This window comes from Lampris incognitus, chromosome 4 (assembly GCF_029633865.1).
Source record: "Lampris incognitus isolate fLamInc1 chromosome 4, fLamInc1.hap2, whole genome shotgun sequence".
NCBI lineage: Eukaryota > Metazoa > Chordata > Actinopteri > Lampriformes > Lampridae > Lampris > Lampris incognitus.
In genome coordinates this window covers 21,002,697-21,026,570 of record NC_079214.1, presented here as the reverse complement: position 1 = coordinate 21,026,570, position 23,874 = coordinate 21,002,697, and the positions used below count along the sequence as shown (strand labels likewise).

The window sequence follows — 23,874 nt, the reverse complement described above, 5'->3', positions numbered from 1 at the left end:
TGACTTCATCTGGAGCCAGGCTGCCAGGTCAGGCAGGGTGTATGTCATGTCTGATCCTGTCTGGAGAATGCCGTGGCTCATACAATATTCGATAAATCCGTCCCTGAATGACAGAAGCATGTTGCTTAGGAGGCGGTCGACGTGGGATCCACATCTCAACTCATACCGATTTGGCCCTTCAAGTGTCCTGAGCATGCCCACCAGAGACTGGATGGACAGAGCGAAGGAGTCAAAGGCTTCAGTGTCACCAAACTTGATGGTAGGGGAGTTAAGGATGGCACCTAGCTCTGACTGGGCGAGCTGTCAGGGTTGACCGTATTTTTCTTGCAAGGCTTGCAATGCAGCGGTATAAGGCCGAGGGTCATACATGTAGGCCTTGGCTAGTTGGAGGGCACTGGGGAGCTTGAAGTGGCTGAGAAGCACTTTGTACTTATACTGTTCAGTCAGGTGCCTGTGGCCCATCAAGTTATCCAAGGCCATCTTGAGTAGAGCGAAGTCACCTTTGCAGTCACACTTGAAGACTGGCAGCATTGGCTGGGGGATGCCATAAGGAGAGTCAATCAGCGTCTCTCAACCTGGATGCTGGGGATGCCCTGATGTTAAGTGCAGTGGAACTCACGTGCTGGTATGGTGGAGCTGCAGTAGAGGTGGTCACACAGTAGGTAGGAGTCTGCACTGCAGTGGGTCCTGTGGCATGATACTGCTGGGTCTGGATGCCAGGTGTAGCTGCAGAAACTTCGTGTGACCTTGCGGGAAGCTCGGTGGGGGCAGGCACAATGGGAGTGCGTTTCAATGACATGGGCTGCAGCGGAGGTCGACATCGCCTGTGCTGGAGGGTGCATCACTGAAGTGATGACGGCAGGGTGAGCCGGCGGGGGATGCATCCTCTGTGGCACGGTAGGACGCGCTAGAGACATGGATACCACTGCATGGCGCTACAATTCAGTTGGAGGATAAGTCAGCTTAGATACTGCTGGTAGCACAGGAGGGGGTGCAGAGTGTAGATGAGATATGGATTGACGCGGTAAGCCTGCAGGAGCATTGGCAGATGGAGCACTCGTCACTGGTAGAGAGTAAAAGCTACTTGTGGTCGATGCACTACTACGTGGTCCCGCCATCTCTGGTTCTTGGAGGAGTGAGATGACCAGCTTGGCTACCTTAAGTTCCTTCTCCTCCTTCTTCAGTCGCCTCTGCCTGTCAAGTTGTTTGGCGATAGCTTCCTGTGCATCTTGTGCCTCCTGCTGTAGGCGTTGTGCTTCTTCTTGTGCCTTCTGCTGTTGGCGCTGTGCTTCCTGGGCCTGGGCATTGAGGCGCTGACACTTCAAATCAGTGTTGTAGTCTTCTAGGACCTGGCACTGTAACTCCTCAAGCTCCAGGCGGTGGATACTCTCCTGAAGGCTAGCTTCCTTGGACTGGTGACAGAGCATGTTGAGGGTATATAATCACAGATGAACAAAGGGAGCCAACGCTGGACCTGGTGGCGGTCCTAGGAATCGACTGACGTGAGGACCTACTACCCTCAGACGGAGCCCTCACTCACCAGGCATCTGGATGGGATCAACTGGTGTGGGTGCTCGCTCCAGATAGATGGGGCCCTCGTTTCACTAGCCTGGCACTGTAATGCGTGGGATAGAGCCTTTGGAGGTTCATCTTATGGTTGAGGTTCATACCCCACCTCGAAGTCGCGTAGGTGGCATGGTAGGTGTTGCTCTCTGTGGGGACGAGCCGATATCTCTGTGGTGTCCTGGTCTGCCATAGCGAAGGAGCCCCCATCCGGCTCAAAGGACCAATATAACAGAGGTCTAGGGCCTCTACAGATGCACTGAATACAGCTGGCGAACACTATGGCGGTGTGACTCCAGTAAGAAAATCACAAGGGCGGCACTTCAGTTTGAGGATATGTATTTGAAGAATGTGGTTGTCTACAGGGAAATACAATACAATATCTATATTAATGAACAATAATAACATATGAGTGATCATAATCTAGATGCACATACATAAACATAACACAACATGTGTTGGCATGAGGCACGGCGGCAGACGGAACATAACTAATGCCCAGCTAAGCTAACCAACATGGCATAGCTAACAGCGTCTCACTAGCAGAGAGAAGCAACAGCAACAGAAAACGGATTTATGTGAACATATTTCCAAGTAAGTCGCAGTAAATGAAACAGACACAAATTAAGACATAAATAATTTACTTACATCTGTCATTGACACACAATTTTCTCTAAATGGAAGAGGCAAACTGTAGCTCACTAGCAGACAGACAGACTGAGACAAGCTGGTTAGAACCGGTTGGAAATCCCCTTGTCAGAACCAGAAGGGTTAAAGAGCCAGTAACTTTACCAGTAAACTCGGGTAAGTGTACAATACTAGTAATACTAGCTGGAGCCTGTGATAGTAACAAACAATCATATTGCTGTAACATCAATAATTATATCTTGCCAATGAATAATAAATAATGATAAATCTAAAAGGCAGAGACGATTACCAAACTAAACTCCTCTTCTTAACAAGGGCTTTCCTACAATTGGTATAGTTTACCCTGATCACAGTCGAAAAAAAAAACTACTAGGGGGGGGGAGTGTACCCAATCACAAATATAGATTGCATTACATTGAAATGAGATGACTCTTACTTGACAGTGTTTAGAGTAATAGCAGTATAAATGTCATGGTCACCCTTAGTACTTTTGAGTTGCTACATAAAAATGCAGAATTTAGATTTTTTACAGTTACAGTTTATTTTCCAAGGCCAGTCCAAGCAACCCTTCAATAGCTTAGTTGATAGAGCGGAGGACTGTAGATGCAAGGCAATAGACATCCTTAGGTCACTGGTTGGACTCCGGCTCGAAGGAACTTTTCCACAAGCATTTCACTGCTCATTTACTTATACGTGAAGTATGTGACAAATAAACCTGTGAAAACTTGGATAAACCTTTTGAGCACCATCAACACATGTACTACTCGTTTGTATTGATGGACATGAGATTTTTATTTCTAAGACTCATAAGAAATCTTTCTGAATTTCCCTTTAGGGACTGATAAAATTCCATCTCATTTCATTTCGGCATGTTGTATATAAACCTAGTTTTTATGGTGTGGTGTGGTGTGGTAGTCATCAATTTCCAAACATAACTATTTTAATATCTATTGAAAAAAAATTAGTATACAATGAATGCTTGAAAAATTAAGACCTATTTTGCGATTCCTTTAAATGACCACATGAATTTGGGTACTTTATAGGGTGTATTAATTGTGCAAAAAAGGGTATAATGCAATATAAGCAAATGGCCTCAATATTTTGTGTACTGTGTATGACTCTATGGTGCTAGAAGTTATAAAAATGATGCATAACCACATAGCATCTTGTTAGAAAGGACATGATTAACCTCTGCCATATGTCAACAAACAATAAAACAATAAATAATTCTTATTATTATTAATAGATTAGAAGATAAATTATTAAAATAAAAAAATAAAAACATTTAAAACTGTCATACAGGTTGAAGGACTCTCACAGACGAGCTATCCGAGTGATCCAGAGAATGCGCTTCTTTGTGGCCAAGAAAAGATTTCAGGTGAGAACGTGAACGTATTAAAATTAACATTTCCTGTTAGATCAATGCAGTTAGAATACTATTTAGGGCCATTGGAAAGTTTGGTATTGATTGCTGCTGTATCATCACCTACAGTGTGTCTGTAGCCTGTCGGTGCTGGTGTCCATCATTGGTTTGAAATGCTTGTAGTTATTCGAACATCTCTCTGCAATCTATATACTATCCAACCTTAAGGGTGACTTAATTTCTTTCCCGTTTGATACACTAGCAAACTATAAGATGAATACTGGTGATGGCTTGCTTCACATTTCATCTGTAATTCCAACTCTTATTATTCTCTTTGCTAATTGGTTAGAACAATTTTCAAAGCTTCTGAGGCATCAGCAGTGCATTGCTATCAATCTTCATTCCAATAAAATCATTACATGCTTTTAACAGCGACGACAGAGATAATTCCAAGTCTGATGGAAGTTTTTTTTGTTTTGTTTTTTTAATTGACATGTCTGCCGCTTCTATGTAATATTTCTAGCAAGCTCGTAAGCCGTACGATGTGCGGGATGTGATTGAGCAATACTCCCAGGGCCACGTCAATCTCATGATGCGAATTAAGGAGCTGCAGAGAAGGTGAACTGATGGATGGATGGATGGATGGATGGATGGATGGATGGATGGTTATAAGGGTGTCGGTCGGTGGGTTAAAATTGTGGGAAGGTTGTGTAGAAACATGAAAGACAACATACAATAATGGCAACGAAGAGAGTGTGAAAGAGAGAGGCTTTTCAACAGACATTACAACATTTTAAGTGGCATTACTAATGTCTTATCAACTCTTGCAGACTGGACCAGTCCCTGGGGAAGATCACTTTGTTCCAGACTAGTACAGGTACCAAATCACTTCATCAATCTTTCTAAGTGTCTTTACTCTACAACACATGTCCAATTGTTTACCTTGTAATTGTTTTTCTCTCAAGACCGGGCCAAAGACAAAGGCACCAGCTCTATCGGGTTTAGACTTAACAGGATGGAGGAAAAGGTAGGCATTGTGAGGTTTTAATATGCACGTTTAAAAATATTGGCTTGCCTTTTCCTGTTTCCAGATGAGTGTTTTCTGATATACCCTACTGAGGAATCAGCATAGTCAGACGTTTACCATTATGTGGTTATTTGGTTTTTGGCCTTGGCTTTTGTCAAGGTCTAAACTAAATATATACATAAAAGTAGCTCTCAAGACAAATATTGTCATTAACAATTTGCTTTTCGAATTAAAAGCTAATTGAATTCAGTCTAGCGCAAATCAAACAGAAAACACTGAGTTGGACTAAGGTACTAGCAGCTGGTTTGGTCGTATCGAGGATAAAAATGAAACATTTTTAAAATTAAAAATAGTTCAGGCATGGCTAGATTTTTGGTTAGAAACTAGTATTGTAGACTTGATTGCTCAACATCAATACTCCTAATACAGACCTAGGACTCTGAAATGCAGTCAGCAGTGTTTTTAATCATTGCGTCAAAGCATGTTTGGATATTTGAGGCTGAGTGCTCATCAGGCAGCCCTATAATAAGTTCAGAAAGCAGGCTGAGTATGTTAGTACTTGAGTGACATTCTCTGATGGACTGTGGTGAGCACAGCCAACCAAGGATAAATGCCTTCGCTGACGCTGTAGGTGAAGTCATCATAGTGCTGAAAATATAATGCATCAATATAATGTCATGATTATACATACATGACATTAAATGCTCTGGTTTTCTTAGTTAGTGGGCTAATAATTTCTTGTGAAAACCCGGTGGCTTTTGCATTCGGTTATGGAAAACACTCTTCACTGAAATGAGCATTGCACATACACAGTCCTTCCGGGTTTGTAGGCATGTGAGCCCCATGTCTGTAAATAAATTCCAACCATTTCAGCAGTATAGTGGGCTTTTTTAGTAGATAGTGGAGGGATGCTCCAGGGTCTGGTTTACATCCAAAAACTGCACACTCTACCATGTTTGTTGTCAACACTTTCACTGTGCTAATGCAAACTCACTCTCTGTACTGACAAGTCCGCTCTGTGCAGGAGGTTTCAGGTTTCTTTGCCCGCCCCTCATTTGCCTATTAGACAGCGCAGTGATTGGCTTTTGGATTTGTGACGTACTATATCTAGCTTGCCAGGGGTATGTTTGAATCTCAGATTTTAGGGAAGTGCACAGACAGTTCCTCCTCCAGTAGAGGACTGTGAACAAACTTATCACAGATACAAGTCAGTATAGTGTGGCACATTGGCACAGTGGTTAGCGCGGTCGCCTCACAGCATGAAGGTTCTGGGTTTGAGTACCGGGGTAGTCCAACCTTGGGGGTCGTCCCGGGTTGTCCTCTGTGTGGAGTTTGCATGTTCTCCCCGTGTCTGCGTGGGTTTCCTCTGGGGGCTCCGGTTTCCTCCCATAGTCCAAAGACATGTAAGTCAGCTGAATCAGCCATACTAAATTTCCCCTAGGTATGAATGTGTGTGTGTGTGTGTGTGGGCTCTGTGTGATGGCCTGGCGGCCTGTTCAGGGTGTCTCTCCGCCTGCCGCCCAATGACTGCTGGGATAGGCTCCAGCGACCCTGAGAGCAGGGTAAGTGGATCGGATAATGGATGGATGGAAGTCAGTATAGTCAAGGCCAGTCATTTTACAGGACACAAACATAAGAAAAACACATTTTTGAGTGGAGGAGTACTTTAAAATTTTCATTTGTACTGTATGACTTCTAAACAGCTTTTTGATATATTTTATGGTTTTTGAGAAATTGCAATTTGAGTTTTATGCACCTATCAGAATTTATGATGGGTATGTATTGTGCCTGGCTAAATTGGGTGATGTCATCATTCATTAACTCTAATTTTCAGCAGCTTTCAGCTAACCCGCACAGTTTCCCCAGAACTGCACTTTTCTAGTTCACACATGCTTTTCACTAAGTATGGGTCATAGGGTTGTACTAGTATAATCAGTTACCTATAACTCTGTAATGGGTGATATATGTAAGCTACCATTCCCTGTCAGATATGTATATTTTGTGCAATATCAGATGGAAAAATGTACCCTAACAAAATGTCAAGAAGCGTGGGATGGACAGAGAAAACAGATTAGTCATACCCCATTACAAAACGGAGTGCCACTGCAATGTAGATAAATCACCTGAAAAGGTTGTGATTGCGTGGTTATATATTCCTATATATACCAAGGTGTTCATTTGATAGAGAGAAATCAGGCATAATTTGTAAAGACTTCGGCTGCGGAGTGCATGAAAGCATACTCTTTCCTGATGTTACTGAGGGTAAATCTAACTGACCTGGGGCATATTTTCTTAAAACTATGAATGTTTTCTGTAAAGCAGCCTGACATTAAAGATTTTCCTCACAGGGCTTTTCATTCTCAGTGACTTGAGATTGTAATAGCTGCAGGATGTGTGTGATTGGCTTTCAAGTCCTGAGTTCATTGGATTAAAACTGATGACATCATTGAACATAACACTGCTCTGGTGATTAGAAGACTTAAAGGAGTGCTTATCACTTACCTAGACCATTTTCAAGAGCGGTAGAACTTACCATTCACAATAATTAATGTTGAACTTCAAATATCTATTGGTGAAAAGCTGTCTCCCTTTCTTCTTTCTTCCATATTAGTTTTTATACCTTTTATGCCAGCTTCGATGTTTCTCTCTCTCTCTCTTTACTTTAGGTCTAAAAAAAATACGTTTGCTTTGGTTTCAGAGTAACTGCATAACTGAATACATTTTTGAGTGAAAAACTGAATCGGTTCTGGATGAAGTTCCAGCATTTCTGTGCAAATGAGAGCATCCATGTTTTCTGTAATAAATCTGCCAGCGTTGTGCTCCTGCTGGTTGAACTGCCATAGGTTTGCAGTACTTTTGTTCCCATACATCACACATGAATAAATAAAAATAAATATTGCCGCCGCCCCCCCCCCCCCCCCCGCCCATAGACAGTCTGATCGCTACCAACCATGCCTCCATTCTTTTCTGTATATAGCCCCTCACCCCAATTTTCTGTTTCTGGGCATTTTTGAGATGAACTGGCAGGTCCTGTGTCTGTATTTGGGGATTTTCTTTTTATTGCCAAAGGTTTCATAGGGAACACATAAGATGCATCCCATATGCTTGCCTTTTTGAAGACAGCTTATTGTTTCCATTCGGGACCTTGTGCACTTTGTAATGCTCACCGATTGCACTATTCAAGCGCCGAGCCATCTCACTATGGACTACCTAACGCCATGCTCACCAAATTGTGCTGGGACAGTGACTGACCTGCACAGCGCTGTATTCACCTCAGTACAGTTTGCTACCTGCTACTGTCAGTGATTGCATATTACTTGCAAAGCAAACTTTTTGCTGGCAATCCCGTCAAGACAGCCTACACGGTATTCTCAACCATAATACATAACCTCAATATTGTCACACACTTTGCACTCACTTCAGTCTGTTTCAAGGCCATCCCTGCTCTTGCTCAAAGATGCGAAAGAGGCCAAGAACGGCTGATACTGTGGGTGATGTTAAAGGGCAAAATTAGCCCTCCCTCTTTTTCTGATGAGAGAATGTGCACCTGTTTAACAGATAGTCTTCCATGTTGACAAGTATAAAAGTAGTAGTGGCCTGAAACGCCTTCATATTGGCATGTTCGTTGTAGTGAAATCTCTTATTTATACATATTTCAATCTTTACAGATAACCCATATGGACAGGACTCTGAACCGCATCGCAGAGTCTCTTACCCATCTACTGAACCAGAGGGGCGTAGGGGTGGAAGAAGGGGGAGTTAGGGGTAGGCCACGGAGTGAAAGGACCTTTAATATCCTTCCCGGCCAGGATAGCCTGCCCAGCTACGAACAGCTCTCTTCATCACTGTCTTCCACCACCACCACCACCACCACCTCTGCCACCACAACCCCCAGCACCAGCACCAGCACCTGCCTTCACCCACCCCTCAGGACAACAATCAGTCAAGATGAGAGCTCCTGAGGTGGGACAATTCCTGCTGAAGATAGCTTTTCTTTCCAGTGTTGATTGTAATGCATTGTAATTCATGAAATGTATTCAAATCCAATGCTGTTTCAGCTTTCTCTGTCCATCCAGCCATCCGTCTGTCTGTCCGTCTCTCTTTCTATGCAGAGAATGAATTATATTACCTTATGGATTACAGAGGCAAATACTAGAAGGGGGACTACATGCTGTGCAACAGCCTTACTAATGTTAATAGAGTTGTATTTACATAAAATGAATATTTATAGTTGTGTTAAAGAATGCTAAATCTTTAAAGATTAAAGGGTGTGCACACAGAGTACATGGATGTATGCAAGGTTATGATTATTGAGATTTGATCAACAACGGCCTTTTGCTTTGATTTATCTATATATGTATCCATTTGATCATTTTAAGTTTAGGTCGCCTGGAAAGGATTTCCTTATAGGATTTTGCATTTATTATTTTTTTCTGTGTAGCATACCTTTAATTTATTTGCAGAAAGGCTGCCAATACCTAAGGTAGAGTGATACAGTCCACTATGAAATAATATATTTGAAAAGCCTCTCCTGTTTTTCAAGTGCAATATTTTAATTGTAATCTTCAATCAAATCAAGTGTTTTTTGATTATTTTGAATAATTTAACTATTTTATTTCATTATAATGTGAATGCTTTGAAATACTCAGTAATTAAAGAAATGTATTTCTCAACAGGTGTCTCATATGGACTTTGCTCTGGTGGGCTGCTCTCATTAAAACATAAACTACAAGACTATAAACCTAATTAATCAACTTTTAAGTGGGAAAAGGAAATTGGTGAATTCAGGAATTAATCAGACTGTGGATTAAAAACTCGGTAAAAGTGTGTATGTGTGTCAGGGTAGTGTTCAACTTTGGATTTCCTTGACACTGTGTGCACCACCCGTGTCTAAAGAAAAGTTTGTATTGACACTGCAGAGGTGGGGGTGGTTAATTGGTTTTCTTGCTCAATTGGGGGGATGGAAGTGGCCAACAACACTTGTCTTCTGGCAGGTGACCTTTGGGCAGCAGATGGTGACCTTCTCCCCATAGACCATCCGTGGGGTGTCCAGGCATTCCTGCACACTTGGTGCCTTGTGGATAAAAGACCAAAATGACCATCTGGACTCTGCCTTCTGCCTCTGGTGTCCACAACAATAGGCTCTACCTACTAAAGTGTGCTAAGGGGAGTTGGCCTTTGTGCCTGCTTGGAGATGGGTGAGGGGAGAGTGTTTTTATGGGGATGATGTGGAAGTTTGGGAGCTTTAAACAAGTTTGCCTGTTTGTTTTATCGGTGCAGTTCATGCGCCAGGACAACAGAATGGAGTGAATCATGAGCAGTGTGGACGAGCTGGTTGATGAAGTGTCAATAGATACAGCCTCGGTTATATACAGCTTATTGCATTGATTTAGTACTTCAATAACAAAGTTTTGACTTTTATAATACATTCTCTGAAAGATTTTACTTTACTCTTATGTGCAATCCAAGGGTATTGTCTAATTTAATGATAACAAAACAGCCATATTTCTTAAATCGGTTGAAGCAGATTTCCTCGTCCTCCCCTCGTACCTTTCCCTCTATTTTATGTGCTTTTGTGCAAAGGGTTAATCCATCAACAATGGGGGAGTAACTACATTGTGACTGCTTTCTCTCTCAATTCTCTATTCAAGTGCTGGCTATTAGGACATTTTGAGGCGCAGGAGAAAAAGAGAAAAAAGCATTAGCTATGGGGTAAATCCAGAAGGTGGCCGGTACATTTCCAGTGGTTTACATACTCAACAAGAGTGCCTTTTGTCGCTAATAGTCAGTCGTTGCTTTACTCTCAAGTGAATGCTTCATTCACACTGAGTCTCTGAAGTTGAACGTTTTCACATATCCTTATGGCGTTAAAACCAAAGGCCATGGGTGCTCCCTTCATACTCTTGGGTCCGACTGAACGCAGGTTTAATTGGTGGAAAACTTGACGTCATCGCAATCTGTTAATTGAAAACGAATGTTCCCATTTGGCCTTTACTTTTTTTTTGGTTTGCGTGCATATCTTTGTGTGTGTGTGTGTGTGTGTGTGTGTGTGTGTGTGTGTGTGTGTGTGTGTGTGTGGATGGTCTAAATTGGAACCATTTTTTATCTTACTAAAGTAGCGATACAATATTTAAAAAAAAGTGAAAATAACTCCAGGACAATTTAAAAAAATACGTAATTGTAAATGCGACAATAAGTTTTTGATTTGACTTTGAAAGGAGCCCAAAGTGAGAAGAGATGGATCGAGGACAGACCTGGGGGCGATTGTCGAGCTCAAATTAGCCCCGGAGGCTAATTTGCAGGTGAAAGAGAAGGCACGCTCTTTTCTTTTTGCGGCCATTGTCTCCCTCCTCCATGCATGAATACCAGATGGCCCCCTGCATTGTTGTGGGGCAGCAAACCCTGGACGCATTTTCTGTCTCTAATATGTGCAGTCAAACGTGCCTCATCAGCTAATTTGCACAACTGGTATTAACGACTGCACTTCTGATCAACGCAGTAGTTGGTGCTGCGTGGTTGTGACAGCGAGGAGGTGCTATCTGACAGTCGGGTTAGTGCCTAAAGGATTATTCTAAAGCTCTCAGGAGTCGTCGGCTCAAATTCATGTTTCTCCTGTTCCAGCTGGCTCTCTTCACTAATAGCCAACTCATATTAGATGAAGGCTGCAGATGTGGCAACCAGCTATCACTTAGCTCACCGCCAAATGATGGCAACTACTAGGAGAGTCGGTGGTTAGTCGACATTTGAGTAAAGTATCCCAGTCTGAGCTGCAACCATAAATAATATATGCACAAACGTTCACCCTACTGAACAGATGTGTCTAATGTTGGTTAGGTCTAGATCAGGGAGGACATTGGTGTTGAAATCTTGTCATTCTTGTTAAATTCTGCACTGCAGAACATGTAAATTGCATGGTTAAGTTGGGACAATACACATGTGGTTATTCTAAACTCGGTGTTGTTTTTTGGTTGTTTTTTTTTCAGCTGGATCAACAGACACAATGACAACAGACTCGCTGCTGCAGTGGAAAGCCAACAGAATAGGCAGATAGTTTACGGGGTAACACAACAGTGCAAACTGATATTTTTCTTTCTTTGTCGTTATTTCTTTGTGCAAGTGATCCGTTTATTTAGATATGTTCTGGAAACGAGGCTCTAAACTATATTCTAGCAGGGTTTCCAACTGTTGGGATCTATATGCATTGTCACTAGTCAAGAAAGTTACGCGTGTAAAAAAAAAGCAATAGTAGCTCATTGAAAACCTCAAATGTTTAGTTAATTAAGGAGTAAATGGGATGTCTATTTTCTGGTCAAATATCAAGTCTGCCATCGTTTTTGCATATCAAAAAAACGTTTATGAGTGATGGGGTCAAGAATTTGTGTATCCTGCTGTATACAGTGCCACCGTGCCCACGATTCTCACATTAGATGAGCTGGTTTAAAAGTGATCACAGCCAAGGTAAACCTGGCATCCCCTCAGGATAGCTGCTGTTTATAAGATATTCATAAGATGCTCAGGCAGATGACTTGAATATTTGGAGGTCATCTTTTTGCGAGCCCAGACTACAGATTTGGACAGCATTTCCTTTAATAACGAGCAAAGGCTGATACCATTATAAATGCAGACCCCAGTACTCCCAGTATCACTTGTAGTGTCAAGAAGGGTGTACAAGCCTGATAGAAAGAAATGAAAAGATGTAACACGAAACTTTATTCAACCTCTCATATAAACGTTTTTTTCCAAATCAAATTAAATAGATAAACAAAAGTAGTCTCAAGAAACATGAAATAACAAGGTTCTGGATGCAAAAATAAAATAAAAAATAAAATAAAATATCCCATAAATAGATTAAATTAAACAACAACAACAAAAAACAGTCCTCGGCAGAAGTCCACTCAAATGCCACACATCTCCAGCTAGTGATAGACAAGTAAACAGCGTTTCACTTATTTTTGGAAAAAGGTCCATTAGGTGCAGAGTTCAGCAAAAGTCTCCGGAGGTCAGGCTCTTCGTATCCGCATGCATAAGGCCTGCTGGGAACAATTCGGGTGGAAATGGCTCGGGATGTTCTTCGCCTCTGACACTTTTCTCCTCTTAACGAAGAAATCTGCAGAGAGAGAGGGGGGGGGGACCATGATGGTTAACGCCACATCAGCACATGGGCTACTCTAAGAGTCACTGGAGTCACTTATTTCAAGCACTACATCCATTTCGAGTTTCGATTGAGACCCACCTGTAATCTTGTAGTTCGAGGCGTGTTTGGGGAGCACCCTCTTCCTCCGAACAGGTGTCCCCTCAGCGGGCACGTCGGCCGCGTTAAAGACGCCGGGGCAGTTCTCCTGGTCGGCCTCGTCGCCGGCGCTGCGCGGACAGCGGCGGTCGCCCGGAGTGCGCCCGTCCTCGGCCCCGGCCCCGGCCCGTGTGGGCTCCCGGTACAGACTGGCGGCACGGCGGGAGGGGATTTCTTCCCACTGATAAATGCCGGGTAACGGCGTCTCCGTCTCGAAATGGAAATTCCACCTCCGCGTATCCTGCTCCGCCATTTCGTTCAGTCTGAGCTTCAGCTCGCGGTTCAGCTCGTCGTGGTCGACCGGTCCGAATAAACTCCTGCGAGCGCCACGGCCGTGATGAGACGCGGCTTCTCTCCGCGTCGTGAGGGAGCCCTCCGACTTGCGAAGCATCGTTTGGTTTGGTTCTGTGTGGTGTCTTTCGGAAGTTGGTTTAAAAAGAAAACGTCCAGGGAGCGTGTCTTCTCCTTCTCCCGCGGTTTCCACCTGGACAGGGCGGCGGGGCAGTCCCATTTATGAAGGCTGGCGGACGCAAGTTGTTCTGTTTGTATACAACCCATCAGGCGTGCTGATTGGCTGCGTCCTCGCATGCGTCTTAAAGGACTATAACGGTGTTTCTAGGCAGTTATCTCAAATGGCGGGTACTTCACGTTGAGTCAAGTTTATTTGTGTAGCCCAAAATCACTCCCAACTATTTTCTGAAGCAAATCATAGCGTTTTAGTTTTTTTCTTTCTTTTTGAATGCATGTCCCCTACCCTCCAAGCAGCCATTGGAACTCCATTAATTTCAGCACGGTATGAAAAATCAACTTGCAGAGACTTGAAATCGTGGATTTAGACAGGTAATCCATTACAGTGAACACTTTTTATCGCATTTATTTATTTATTGTCAAAGTGACGTTAAGTCTGCAAGTGGGTTGGCTGCTGAAATGAATGAAGACCGAGGAGGAGAAAATTGCTTCCCCCCCCCCCCCCCAAAAACCGGTATGGTACGCTTTTGAAATTGGTCGGGAGTAAAATAAAGTGGATTATGCACCATAGTAAAACATGCATACAGCATACCACTGTATGCATGTTTAAGGAGGGAGGTGGACTGAATTGAACTTTGATGAAGTAAAATCAATATATCCCACCACGTGCAACTGTCTACTTCGATTTGTTTGCGTTGTTTGTGAAAACGATAAATGATTGTGTGAAAGGTTTTCCTAAAAATGTAGGCCTACATTCATTTAGGTCGGGCTTTCCATCGCCCGTCTTGTTTGTATCAATGGATTCAAAGTTTGAATCCTTAGAAATAACAATGCAGATTTGCATACATTTTAACCCTTACAAAGACAAAAGACATTGAGCATGTATTTCAATTGCATACATTTTTTCTGAAACTGGCATTTTGTAGTTTATTTTGATACATTTGACAAAGATGTGTATTTGTGTGTTGTGACATGTTAGATTATGAAGTGGACAATCTTTCTTCCCACTAAGCTTTGTGGGTTCAAACCTGTGTAACTCAACCACCAACATTTAGACTATGTACTAATTATTGGCACCTGCATGAAATTGTAATGACTTCAGCAAGCTAAGGGGAAAGGAGACTTGGAACTCTTGTCAAATAAGCCACTAAAAGGATATAAGCTTTGGGTCCACAGACACTTAACTCTTGCCAAGATAGAGTCAGATGTAGCCCTGTGGTCCTTTTATGGAATGAGGTTCAACTCAGGAGCACATTGGCCTTGTTAAACTTGCATAAAGAACAAATTTGTAGCCAATGAAGAAACGATATAAACATTGAAAGCTGGATCGCTTACTGAACAGTGTAGATAGATAGATAGATAGATAGATAGATAGATAGATAGATAGATAGATAGATAGATAGATAGATAGATAGATAGATAGATAGATAGATAGATAGATAGATAAGTTTAGTCTACTGGATCAAGTATACTTCACATGGTCAACACACGCTATTATAAAAAGGGTGCAAGACACATATTTAAGGTTGAAACCAAACCCGTAAGTGCTTCTAAAACTATTTGCTCGATCATTATAATAAGCCCACAGTCATAAGCAGCTTCTCTTCAGCAGCTGCTCTGTAACTATAACATTTTGTTGACAGAGTATACATCTATAGTTTAAAAACCATGTAATGGTTAAAAGCACGCCAGGCTGCTCTTGGTACTCTGTGATGTTAGCATGGCAGGATAAACACAGCCGCAGCTAACGATCCTGATAATGGGTTTGTTTGATTTAGATGTGCCGAAGAACCAGCATTGACCGTACTACTTACAGTTGTTAGTGCTGGCTCTGTCAGTCAGTCTGTCTGTCTGTCTGTCTGTCTGTCTGTCTGTCTGTCTGTCTGTCTGCCTGCCTGCCTGCCTGCCTGCCTGTTTGTCTGCCTTTCTGCCCGTCCGTCAGTCTGTCTGTCTGTCTATCTGTCTGTATGTCTGCCTGCCTGCCTGTCTGCCTGTCTATCTGTCTGCCTGTCTGTCTGTCTGTCTGTCTGTCTGCCTGTCTATCTGTCTGTCTGTCTGGCGTAGAGTTTAGTTACAACAAAGTAAAAATTGGATATGAAATTCAAAAGGTTTTCACAGCATGTTAGGGTTATTTGTGCTGAAAGTGGCTTTGGATAAAAGCATCCACTAAATGAATAAATATAAATGTAAATGAAGAAAGCTACTGGCTCCTATGGGGCGGAAAGCTGGTAATAGATATTCTCAGTTGTTAAAGGGCATTAAAAATGAGTTACAGAAAAGTGGCACTTGGGGTGTTAATTTGGCAATCTTAGTTTTGAGACTCGAGAAAAGTCATTAAGAGAATAAAAGCCAACAATGGAGTTTTCCATCCGACAGCACATGACTGTGATGAGAGAGAAGTCGCTGATAAACATGCAAAGTGATGGTACGCAGCGGCATCTGTGATTGGTCAAATTGAGAAGCTGGGTGGTACTCACCTTCTTGCCACTTCCACACCTCTCTTAACCCTTCACCCTGAGCGAGGGCCACTGAGGAGCAATTTTTGGTCCCAGGTGTGAGCGTTAAACTTGACAATCATGCAGAAAAAACAAGACATTTCTTTGGTGAGTATGTGTAGATGTCCTCTTGTGAGTTATCCTGTGCATGAAACTCATATTAGGGCTAAAGTCAAAGCAATCGTGTTATCAGTTAAATTGATATACATATTCCTTCCTGTATTGTACATGTCATTTTTGTGATTCAGTTCAGCAACCATGAATTTAAGATTATCCAGTGCCTCGTATATTGTTTAATAGAGAGTTGCATTGGCTTGGAATTCTTACTACTTTTCCTTACAGGGCTTGGAAGTGAAATCAGGAATTTTTAACCCTTCAAAAAAATTTGTTTTGAGTGTAAAAACATGTTTTTAGAGTTTTGAAGATATCAAATAATCCGTGGTTTGATAAGGTTGTTAATGTTGCCTAATTGTATGCTTATATTATCGATCATTAATTAATATATGTAACATCTTATTGCCCTAATATCATGCAATGCAATGTTTAATATTGAATTATGGATGTCAAGAGCTCAAGCAGTGTTTTGTTTTGTTTTTAAACCTGTCTTTGTGCTATCCTGGTCCCTGTTTTTACTGTGTTCATATTTTTGCATCATCACATTCACTGTTATGTTAACCTGGGTTTCGAAAAATACAAACAAGTGCTGGGGTGCCTGCAACATTTGGAAAAAAAGAATTGTAATCCAAGACAGACCTGCTATCTTTAGGTTCATATTAAGACATGTCCAAAAATTCTCCGGTCATGTTCCGTCAATTTCTGAGTATGTGTGAAGAAATTTAGGCGTGGGTGGATCTTCCTCACACTGTAGACCTTTCTAGAGTTTTGCATGTGCCAATGGTGCAATGTAGTACAGACGCACTTGTCTGACATACACACAAACACATTCAGGCACCCCAAGATTATCTCCTGTTGTTTCTGAGAGAACACGCCTCTGGTCATATGAGACCTCAAGCCAAGATGAAGAGTTAATGGAAGAGATAAAAGGGCAGAGCCCGAGAGAGAGAGAGAGAGAGAGAGAGAGAGAGAGAGAGAGAGAGAGAGAGAGAGAGAGAGAGAGAGAGAGAGAGACGTGGATGTCCCTTTCCCTACCTTGTAGCCTATGCAAATTCTCCTGTTTGCATCGACAATGGCCTTTTCACTCACACACCCAGACCTGCATTCAAATCAAGCCCTTCCCAAGTGTAGCTCACTTCTGCAGCATAAAGGACACCACAAACCTTAATCGTTTACCCACAAGTTTTGTAAATAGCATTCGTTAATCCAGACAGATTGTATTAAGCAAATGGGGAGGCTACGTGTAGTGATAGATAGATAGATAGATAGATAGATAGATAGATAGATAGATAGATAGATAGATAGATAGATAGATAGATAGATAGATAGATAGATAGATAGATAGATAGATAGATAGATAGATAGATAGATAGATAGATAGATAGATAGATAGATAGATAGATAGATAGATAGATAGATAGATAGATAATGAGTAGTAAATCTCCCCTAGTGTGACTGATAAGAGGTCGGTGTTGACTGAAAGGCAAGTATGTGTCAAAATATTCATCAGTAATGGCTAATTGGCCAACTTGTTAATGCATTTCTATTTCAGTTTTACATTGTACATTGCAGTCACGTATACATTGTGTGCGATTTAGACACAAAGTACAGGTATGTTTGAGTCCTTCTGAGTTATTTTCTGTTCTCGGCTTCACTGATCTCTCTGTTAAAGTATAGAGAGGATGAGTTCATCCACAGATTTCCTCTAAACAGTATAACCACATCTCAATGTCAAACATATTTGCAGCAATCCAAAAACCTTGATGGCACAGTACACCTAACTTTATCTGCCATGCTGTCATAAAGTCTTTGCTGTTCCAGTCTTAGACGAGAGGAAAACTGTGAAAAGAAAAGTGAAGGTTATCACTCAAGCCAATTCAACCAGCCTATTGTCATTTATATTTTTGCAATTTTGAAACATTGCCTGTTTTAAAACATGCTTTATAAATTCATTGACTTGACCTTTAGGGATGAAAGTCTTTGAGTGAGTGCTCGTGTTGTGTTTCTAGGATAAGCGTTGGGGGAGGAAGTACTTTGCATGTGAGATGAGAATGAAAATGCTTTGAAATTTGCATTGACCAGAAGCCCTTTTAAGATCCCGTCATTTGTGGAAAGCGTGGCGAATGAGAGATGAAGGGTCTAGTGGAACATGTACATAACGTGTTGTGCTGTGTGTTTGTTTGCATACAGGGGGCACTACACCAACAGACACGATGCCTGAGATGTGGGGAGATGCTGGAGTGGTCAGAGGAGCGTAGGTGTGTGTGTGTGTGTGTGTGTGTGTGTGTGTGTGTGTGTGTGTGTGTGTGTGTGTGTGTGTGTGTGTAAAGGATAATGTGAAAGCCAAGGGCACACTGACATGAATTCCAGCCACAGTGACATAAGCTAACCGTGGCTAAATATGGGTCATTTTCAGCGTGCTGCGCGGCTGCCCGTGCTGCTCGCCACTGGACGAGGCTTTGGAAGGTATTGCAAGAGGCAAAGCAAAAAAAGAGGAGCGCCACCGGGCAGCGGGAAGAGTGGGCGACATTGACTTCATTGGTTCCAGCCGGACAAGAGGAAAGGTGGGAAAGGATGTGAATAATAGTAATGATAAGAACAACACTTAAGAAAGTAAACCAAGGAGGCACCATAAGATGGAAGGGACAAGTACGGAAGGGAAAGACACATCACATGAATGCAAGGTCTTTAGAAATAGGTTTTAGGAAGTGATTTAAAAGCCAATACCGTTTCTGCAGGCTAATTTTTCTCAGTTTGCATATCAGAGCCTAAGGGTTGTAATGGCACAATCCTAGGCACTGTACCTTTAGTTAGTCTTGTGGCCAATACCACAAAGCCAAGACTAGACCAAGTCCAGACTAGGTCTTTAGGAGAGTGAGTCTTAGTCAAGTCAAGTCCAAATCAGGTCCAGGATTTTGAGGTTGCGAGTCCAGTTCACAACCAATGCAAGACTGACACCAGATCAGTGCAAGTCCAACTGAACACCATGACTGTAACTGTAGCCATCTACCATCATATTAAAAGTCAAAATTTCACTACACTGTAATGTTTATTTAGGCTTTTCTCCCCCTTTGCCAAGGAAGCAGTGTTCCAGAGATATACATTAATGATGATCAAAAATGAAATTAATTAGATTATATTGCACTTAACTGATCTCCTTCATTTAAAAAAAAGAAAAGAAAAAAAGTAAATTAAGGCCCTGTACTTGGCCGGTCTTCACAAATTATCACGAGTCCATACTGTCAGAGACAGTCATTCTGTGAAGTCTAAGAAACCGAATCCTTCAAAATGCAGACTCAAGACCAAGTCCATATATGAGTACTGCAATCCTATGACAGTATGAGGTTTCAAAGAAATACAGGTTTTTATATTTACTAATGATAGCGTAGCACAAACATTTTGCATGTCTCCTCTTTTCCAACACAGTCTCTTAATGTGAATTTTAATGCGTTTCCCTTCTGTCTAGTTTATGACGGTGAATAGCGACACGGACCCGGCGTTGATCTACCAGATGCTGACCGAACAGTGGGGCCTTGCTGCTCCACACCTGGTGGTGGCGCTGGTTGGCGGGGATGAGCTGGCCCAGATGAAGCCGTGGCTGAGGGACACCGTGAGGAAAGGACTGGTGAAGGCTGCACAGAGCACAGGTGGCAACATACTTAGACAAGGACCACAGGAAGACATAAGTCAGCAAGTTAAACTAGGTCCTTTTGATAAAATGTCATCCTTCAGCTAATTTTGGAGTGCTCTTCTGAGATCCCCTGAATGGAAGCGCGGCTTTTTGTCATGTGGCACGTACATAACAGGGTCCTCTGGTTTGATACATAGAGGCAGAGATGTAGAAATTCAACCCCTGGTTTCTGCATAGCTTAAAAGCATGAATGACAGTGAAAATACAAAAATAACTCATGTATACCACACAGACACACACATACACATGCACACACTCATATAGTATGCATGTAATTGCTATGGATATTATGAACACTTAAAAATGCACACACATGCAATGCGCCAAAATGCCCTCGCACAGAAGAGAAGATTATGTGCTCCTTTGCTCTCCAGGGGCATGGATTTTAACCAATGGCCTCCGCTTTGGCATCACAAAACACTTGGGCCAGGCAGTGCGAGACCACTCTCTAGCTAGCACATCGTCAAAGATCCGGGTGGTGGCCATTGGCATCACACCCTGGAACATGATCCACAACCGAGAGGCACTGCTCACTGCCAAGGTTTGAGCAACAAATACAAAGTACAACAAACACAGTGAGTTCAGAACCTTGAAATCATTGTGTTTTGTGCTGCCTTTCACATATGTGTATGTGTCCATGTTTACTTAGATGGACAAACCCACGGTTTATGAGCCACAAGACTTGCCCCATGGTTCGGTCTACTCCCTGGACTGCCATCATTCCCACTTTGTGCTGGTAGAAGGGGACCCCAATAGACCAGGAGCCACCAGTGAAATAAGGGTCAAGCTGCTCAAGCACATCTCCCTTCAGCGCACCGGTTATGGAGGTATTGCCTTGTGGATTGTTTGATTATTTATTTTTTTTGTCATGACAAGAAAAAAATGTATCACTGAGGACTCCAAATACATGTGTTATTTAGACAGTTTATTCAGTTATCATTCTGCTAAGTGATAAAAGAAAGCAAACATTCCCGAGATAAGCCTAAGTACTGTTGTTTATGTAGATGACTCAGTAGTCAAGTCAAGTCCATTTTATTTGTATAGCCCAATATCACAAATTACAAATTTGCCTCAGTGGGCTTTACAGCAACACAACATCATATCCTTAGACCCTCTCATTGGATAAGGAACAACTCCCTAAAAAAAACCTTTAACAGGGAGGAAAAAATAGGAAGAAACCTCAGGGAGAGCAACAGAGCAATACCACTGATTGTTTCCCATTGCAGTATTTATGATGAGGCAATACTTAATTCAGGCCTTCAAACTGCGTATCTATCTGGAAATTATCAGACAGAACACTTATTTATCTCAAATTATATGTCTAACATTACACCAGAAATATCTATTTACCTCCCACACACAGCAACAATTACTCAACAGCTATAAGTTGCAAATGGTGGTTTTCATAAGAACAATCACAATATAATAATAATTTATTCTGCACTTTTCCAAACACAGAGACGGAGCTCATTTGAAGCAACAAATAGTGAAACACAGTATAATATGCTCAACAAGAGTATAACAGCATGAGTAAAATTTAAATTTAAATCAACACAGAGACAGAGAAAAAATATGTAATGCAATCTAGAACTATAGTAATATGACATAGCATAGCAATAAATGACAAACTCGGTGCTGACTTACACAAAAACTAGATTATTAAATTGAGTTTTGTGCAATGATGTAAAAGTCTGTAATGAGCTTGCAAGACTGATTTCCTCAGGCTGGATGTACCACAAACTGTTTTTTGGGGGGGGTTTTCTGTAGGAAATAACATTCTTCGTTTCTCAGAGTTACTCCATTTTTCCTGCAGGTGCAGGTAGTTTTGAGATACCTGTTCTCTGTTTGTTGGTCCACGGAGAACCGAGAATTTTAAAGGTTGGATCCATTCTTTTTCATCTGTTACCTTATTATAGATCCTCATTCAAATCTGACCGCAAAGACACTTTTTTGCAAATCAGATCTCTTTTAGGTGTAATATGCATTGGAATGTACTGCAGCCAAGGCTTGACAAGTTGCCTCTTTGAATCTAGACTTGAGCTATGATCTCCTAATGCAGCAGACCAAAGCAATTTTTAAATGCCAAATCTATTTTTCAAATCTAAAATACTATATCTTCATTTTAAGCAGTAATGTAATAATAATGAACCAGTTAATAGTTTCTAGTGCTTCCAACTCCATGAATATGAATCGTGTTTCTTTTAACTGCAGAGAATGTACAAGGGAATTGGGAATTCCACACCGTGGCTGATACTGGCGGGTTCAGGGGGCGTGGCGGACATCCTGGTCACGCTGATGAACAAGGGCTGCTGGGATGTGGAAAGTGTTCAGGAGCTGCTGCTAGACACATTTCCCAGTGCCCACCACAGTGCAGACATCAGCAACTGGGTCAAGCTGGTGAGAGAGAGCGAGAGAGCACAGCATGTGTTTCAAAAATTGATGTGTCAAAGCTGCCAAAAAGACGGAGTGCACTGGGGAATCTTCTAAGCAGAGCCAAGATTTCCACCCTTACCTTCCAGTTCTGGATGGCATGGCATAGCTGGGCAGTCTGGTTAAGATCTTTTACAAGTCAAGTCAATTTGTCAAGTCAGATTTATTTGTATAGCCCAATACAACAAATTACAAATTTGCCTCAAGGGGCTTTACAGCAACACAACATCCTCTCCTTAGACCCTCGCATCGGATAAGGAACAACTCCCTATATTAAAAAAAAACTTTAACAGGGAGAAAAATTAGGAAGAAACCTCAGTGAGAGCAACAGAGGAGGGATCTCACTCCCAAGATGGAAAAACGTGCAATGGATGTTGTGTTTACACAATTTACAGAATACAACATTGAAAGAGGATAACAGAATTATAATAGAATTGTAAAATATATGAAGAGTATGATGAGGAGGATGCCAAGCAGTGTCCAGACACCACCTGAACAGCCCAGGACCCCAGCCACATGACCAGCATCACCATGTAAAAATTGAAATTAAAAATTAAAAAATTAGTCACGCATCTTAGTGAGAGAAGGATACAATATTCAAACAGGATAACAAAATTATATGGATTTATAAGATATATAAAAAAGAAAACTTGGATTTAAGAAATAAATAAGAGAAAAACAGCGGGCATTATTTCAAGTCGTCGTGCTCAATTAAATAATTCTAATTGTTTTGTAAGAGGAAAACGTATACATTTTCACAATTATGCTATGCAATGCTCTTGAAAAGTGGCCTACATTAACTGGTTGTTCACCTGCACTTCAGATTCAGAAGATATTGAATCACGGGCACCTTCTTACTGTCCACGACCCTGAACAGGACAGCTCTGAGCTCGATACGGTCATCCTCAAAGCTCTAGTAAAAGGTACAATATGCCCTAGAAGCAAGCTGACAGGAAAGTCTCGTCAGCTTGAGTGGCTGTACAACTGTGACTGTTGTGACTTGAGTATTACATTGCAATGCGGCCGAGACGCTTTTAGCGCCTCATAGATTGAACGACCTTTAAGTCTTGTTAAGCGCTGACCTTCATCTTGTATGTGTGTGTACTGTGTATCTGTGCATGTGCGTGTGTGTGTGTGTGTGTGTGAGCGCGTGCGTGCGTGCGTGCGTAATTGTTAGCGTGCAAGAGTCAAAGTCAGGAAGCCCAAGACTTCCTGGATGAACTGAAGCTGGCAGTAGCCTGGAACAGGGTGGACATTGCCAAGAGTGATATCTTCAATGGTGACGTGGAGTGGAGGGTGAGAGGAACACACAAAAAGTAATTCATTTGAGGCTTGTCATAATCCTCCACATATAATCTCTTACACTCCACTGCAACCACCAGGAGGGTTTAGGTTTAGGAAAGTTGTAAAAATCAATCTTCGATTTGTTCAGAAGGTTGTATTTCAGACTTAACGATACATAGCCAAGAAAGAAAAAAAAACTTTCTGGAGCTGTGACTTTAGTGCTATGTTTTGTGTTGACATTCACATTTCAATATAGATGTTCCTCTCTGATTTAATGATTACGGAGAGATGGTAATCTCTCACAAATATTACAGTGGCCTGCAAGCAGGAGACACACTGATGAGCCTAAACGTTATGACCAGTGCCGCCAAAACAGCGCCGACCCACCGAGGCATGGACTCTACAAGACCCCTGAAGGTGTCCTGTGGTATCTGGCACCAAAACATTAGCAACAGATCCTTCAAGTCCTGTAAGTTGCGAGGTGGAGCTGCTGTGGCTCGG

The 23,874-nt window shown here is 42.0% G+C and overlaps 3 protein-coding genes across 3 annotated transcripts in view; 2 read left to right on the top strand and 1 right to left on the bottom strand.

Annotated features, from left to right (window-relative positions):
* The window catches only part of kcnq1.1 (potassium voltage-gated channel, KQT-like subfamily, member 1.1), a 40,677-nt gene extending 31,920 nt beyond the window's left edge, over positions 1-8,757 (top strand). The window contains exons 13-18 of the mRNA XM_056279298.1: positions 3,514-3,589; positions 4,098-4,192; positions 4,405-4,451; positions 4,540-4,601; positions 8,270-8,366; positions 8,678-8,757. Of these exons, the coding sequence (XP_056135273.1) occupies positions 3,514-3,589; positions 4,098-4,192; positions 4,405-4,451; positions 4,540-4,601; positions 8,270-8,366; positions 8,678-8,757 (457 nt within the window). The remainder of the gene's footprint in view (positions 1-3,513; positions 3,590-4,097; positions 4,193-4,404; positions 4,452-4,539; positions 4,602-8,269; positions 8,367-8,677) is intronic.
* A 3,568-nt stretch (positions 8,758-12,325) lies between these two features.
* cdkn1ca (cyclin dependent kinase inhibitor 1Ca) lies at positions 12,326-13,282 on the bottom strand. The gene is made up of 2 exons (XM_056279297.1): positions 12,835-13,282; positions 12,326-12,708 (listed from the first exon to the last, which is right to left on the bottom strand). The coding sequence occupies exons 1-2, from the start codon at positions 13,280-13,282 to the stop codon at positions 12,602-12,604; spliced, it is 555 nt and encodes a 184-aa protein (XP_056135272.1). The 3' UTR covers positions 12,326-12,601.
* Positions 13,283-15,935: 2,653 nt separating this feature from the next.
* The window catches only part of trpm5 (transient receptor potential cation channel, subfamily M, member 5), a 28,306-nt gene continuing 20,367 nt past the window's right edge, over positions 15,936-23,874 (top strand). The window contains exons 1-10 of the mRNA XM_056279296.1: positions 15,936-15,962; positions 18,159-18,226; positions 18,385-18,532; positions 19,435-19,615; positions 20,034-20,200; positions 20,309-20,486; positions 21,473-21,537; positions 21,871-22,056; positions 22,913-23,012; positions 23,267-23,385. Of these exons, the coding sequence (XP_056135271.1) occupies positions 15,936-15,962; positions 18,159-18,226; positions 18,385-18,532; positions 19,435-19,615; positions 20,034-20,200; positions 20,309-20,486; positions 21,473-21,537; positions 21,871-22,056; positions 22,913-23,012; positions 23,267-23,385 (1,239 nt within the window). The remainder of the gene's footprint in view (positions 15,963-18,158; positions 18,227-18,384; positions 18,533-19,434; positions 19,616-20,033; positions 20,201-20,308; positions 20,487-21,472; positions 21,538-21,870; positions 22,057-22,912; positions 23,013-23,266; positions 23,386-23,874) is intronic.

Bases quoted from the DNA above. Each gene is read 5' to 3' on its own strand.
- cdkn1ca (XM_056279297.1), bottom strand. From the start codon at position 13,282: ATGCTTCGCAAGTCGGAGGGCTCCCTCACGACGCGGAGAGAAGCCGCG. The intron at 12,709-12,834 runs GTGGGTCTCAAT...CTCTCTCTGCAG, and splicing joins CTCGAACTACAAGATTACAG to ATTTCTTCGTTAAGAGGAGA.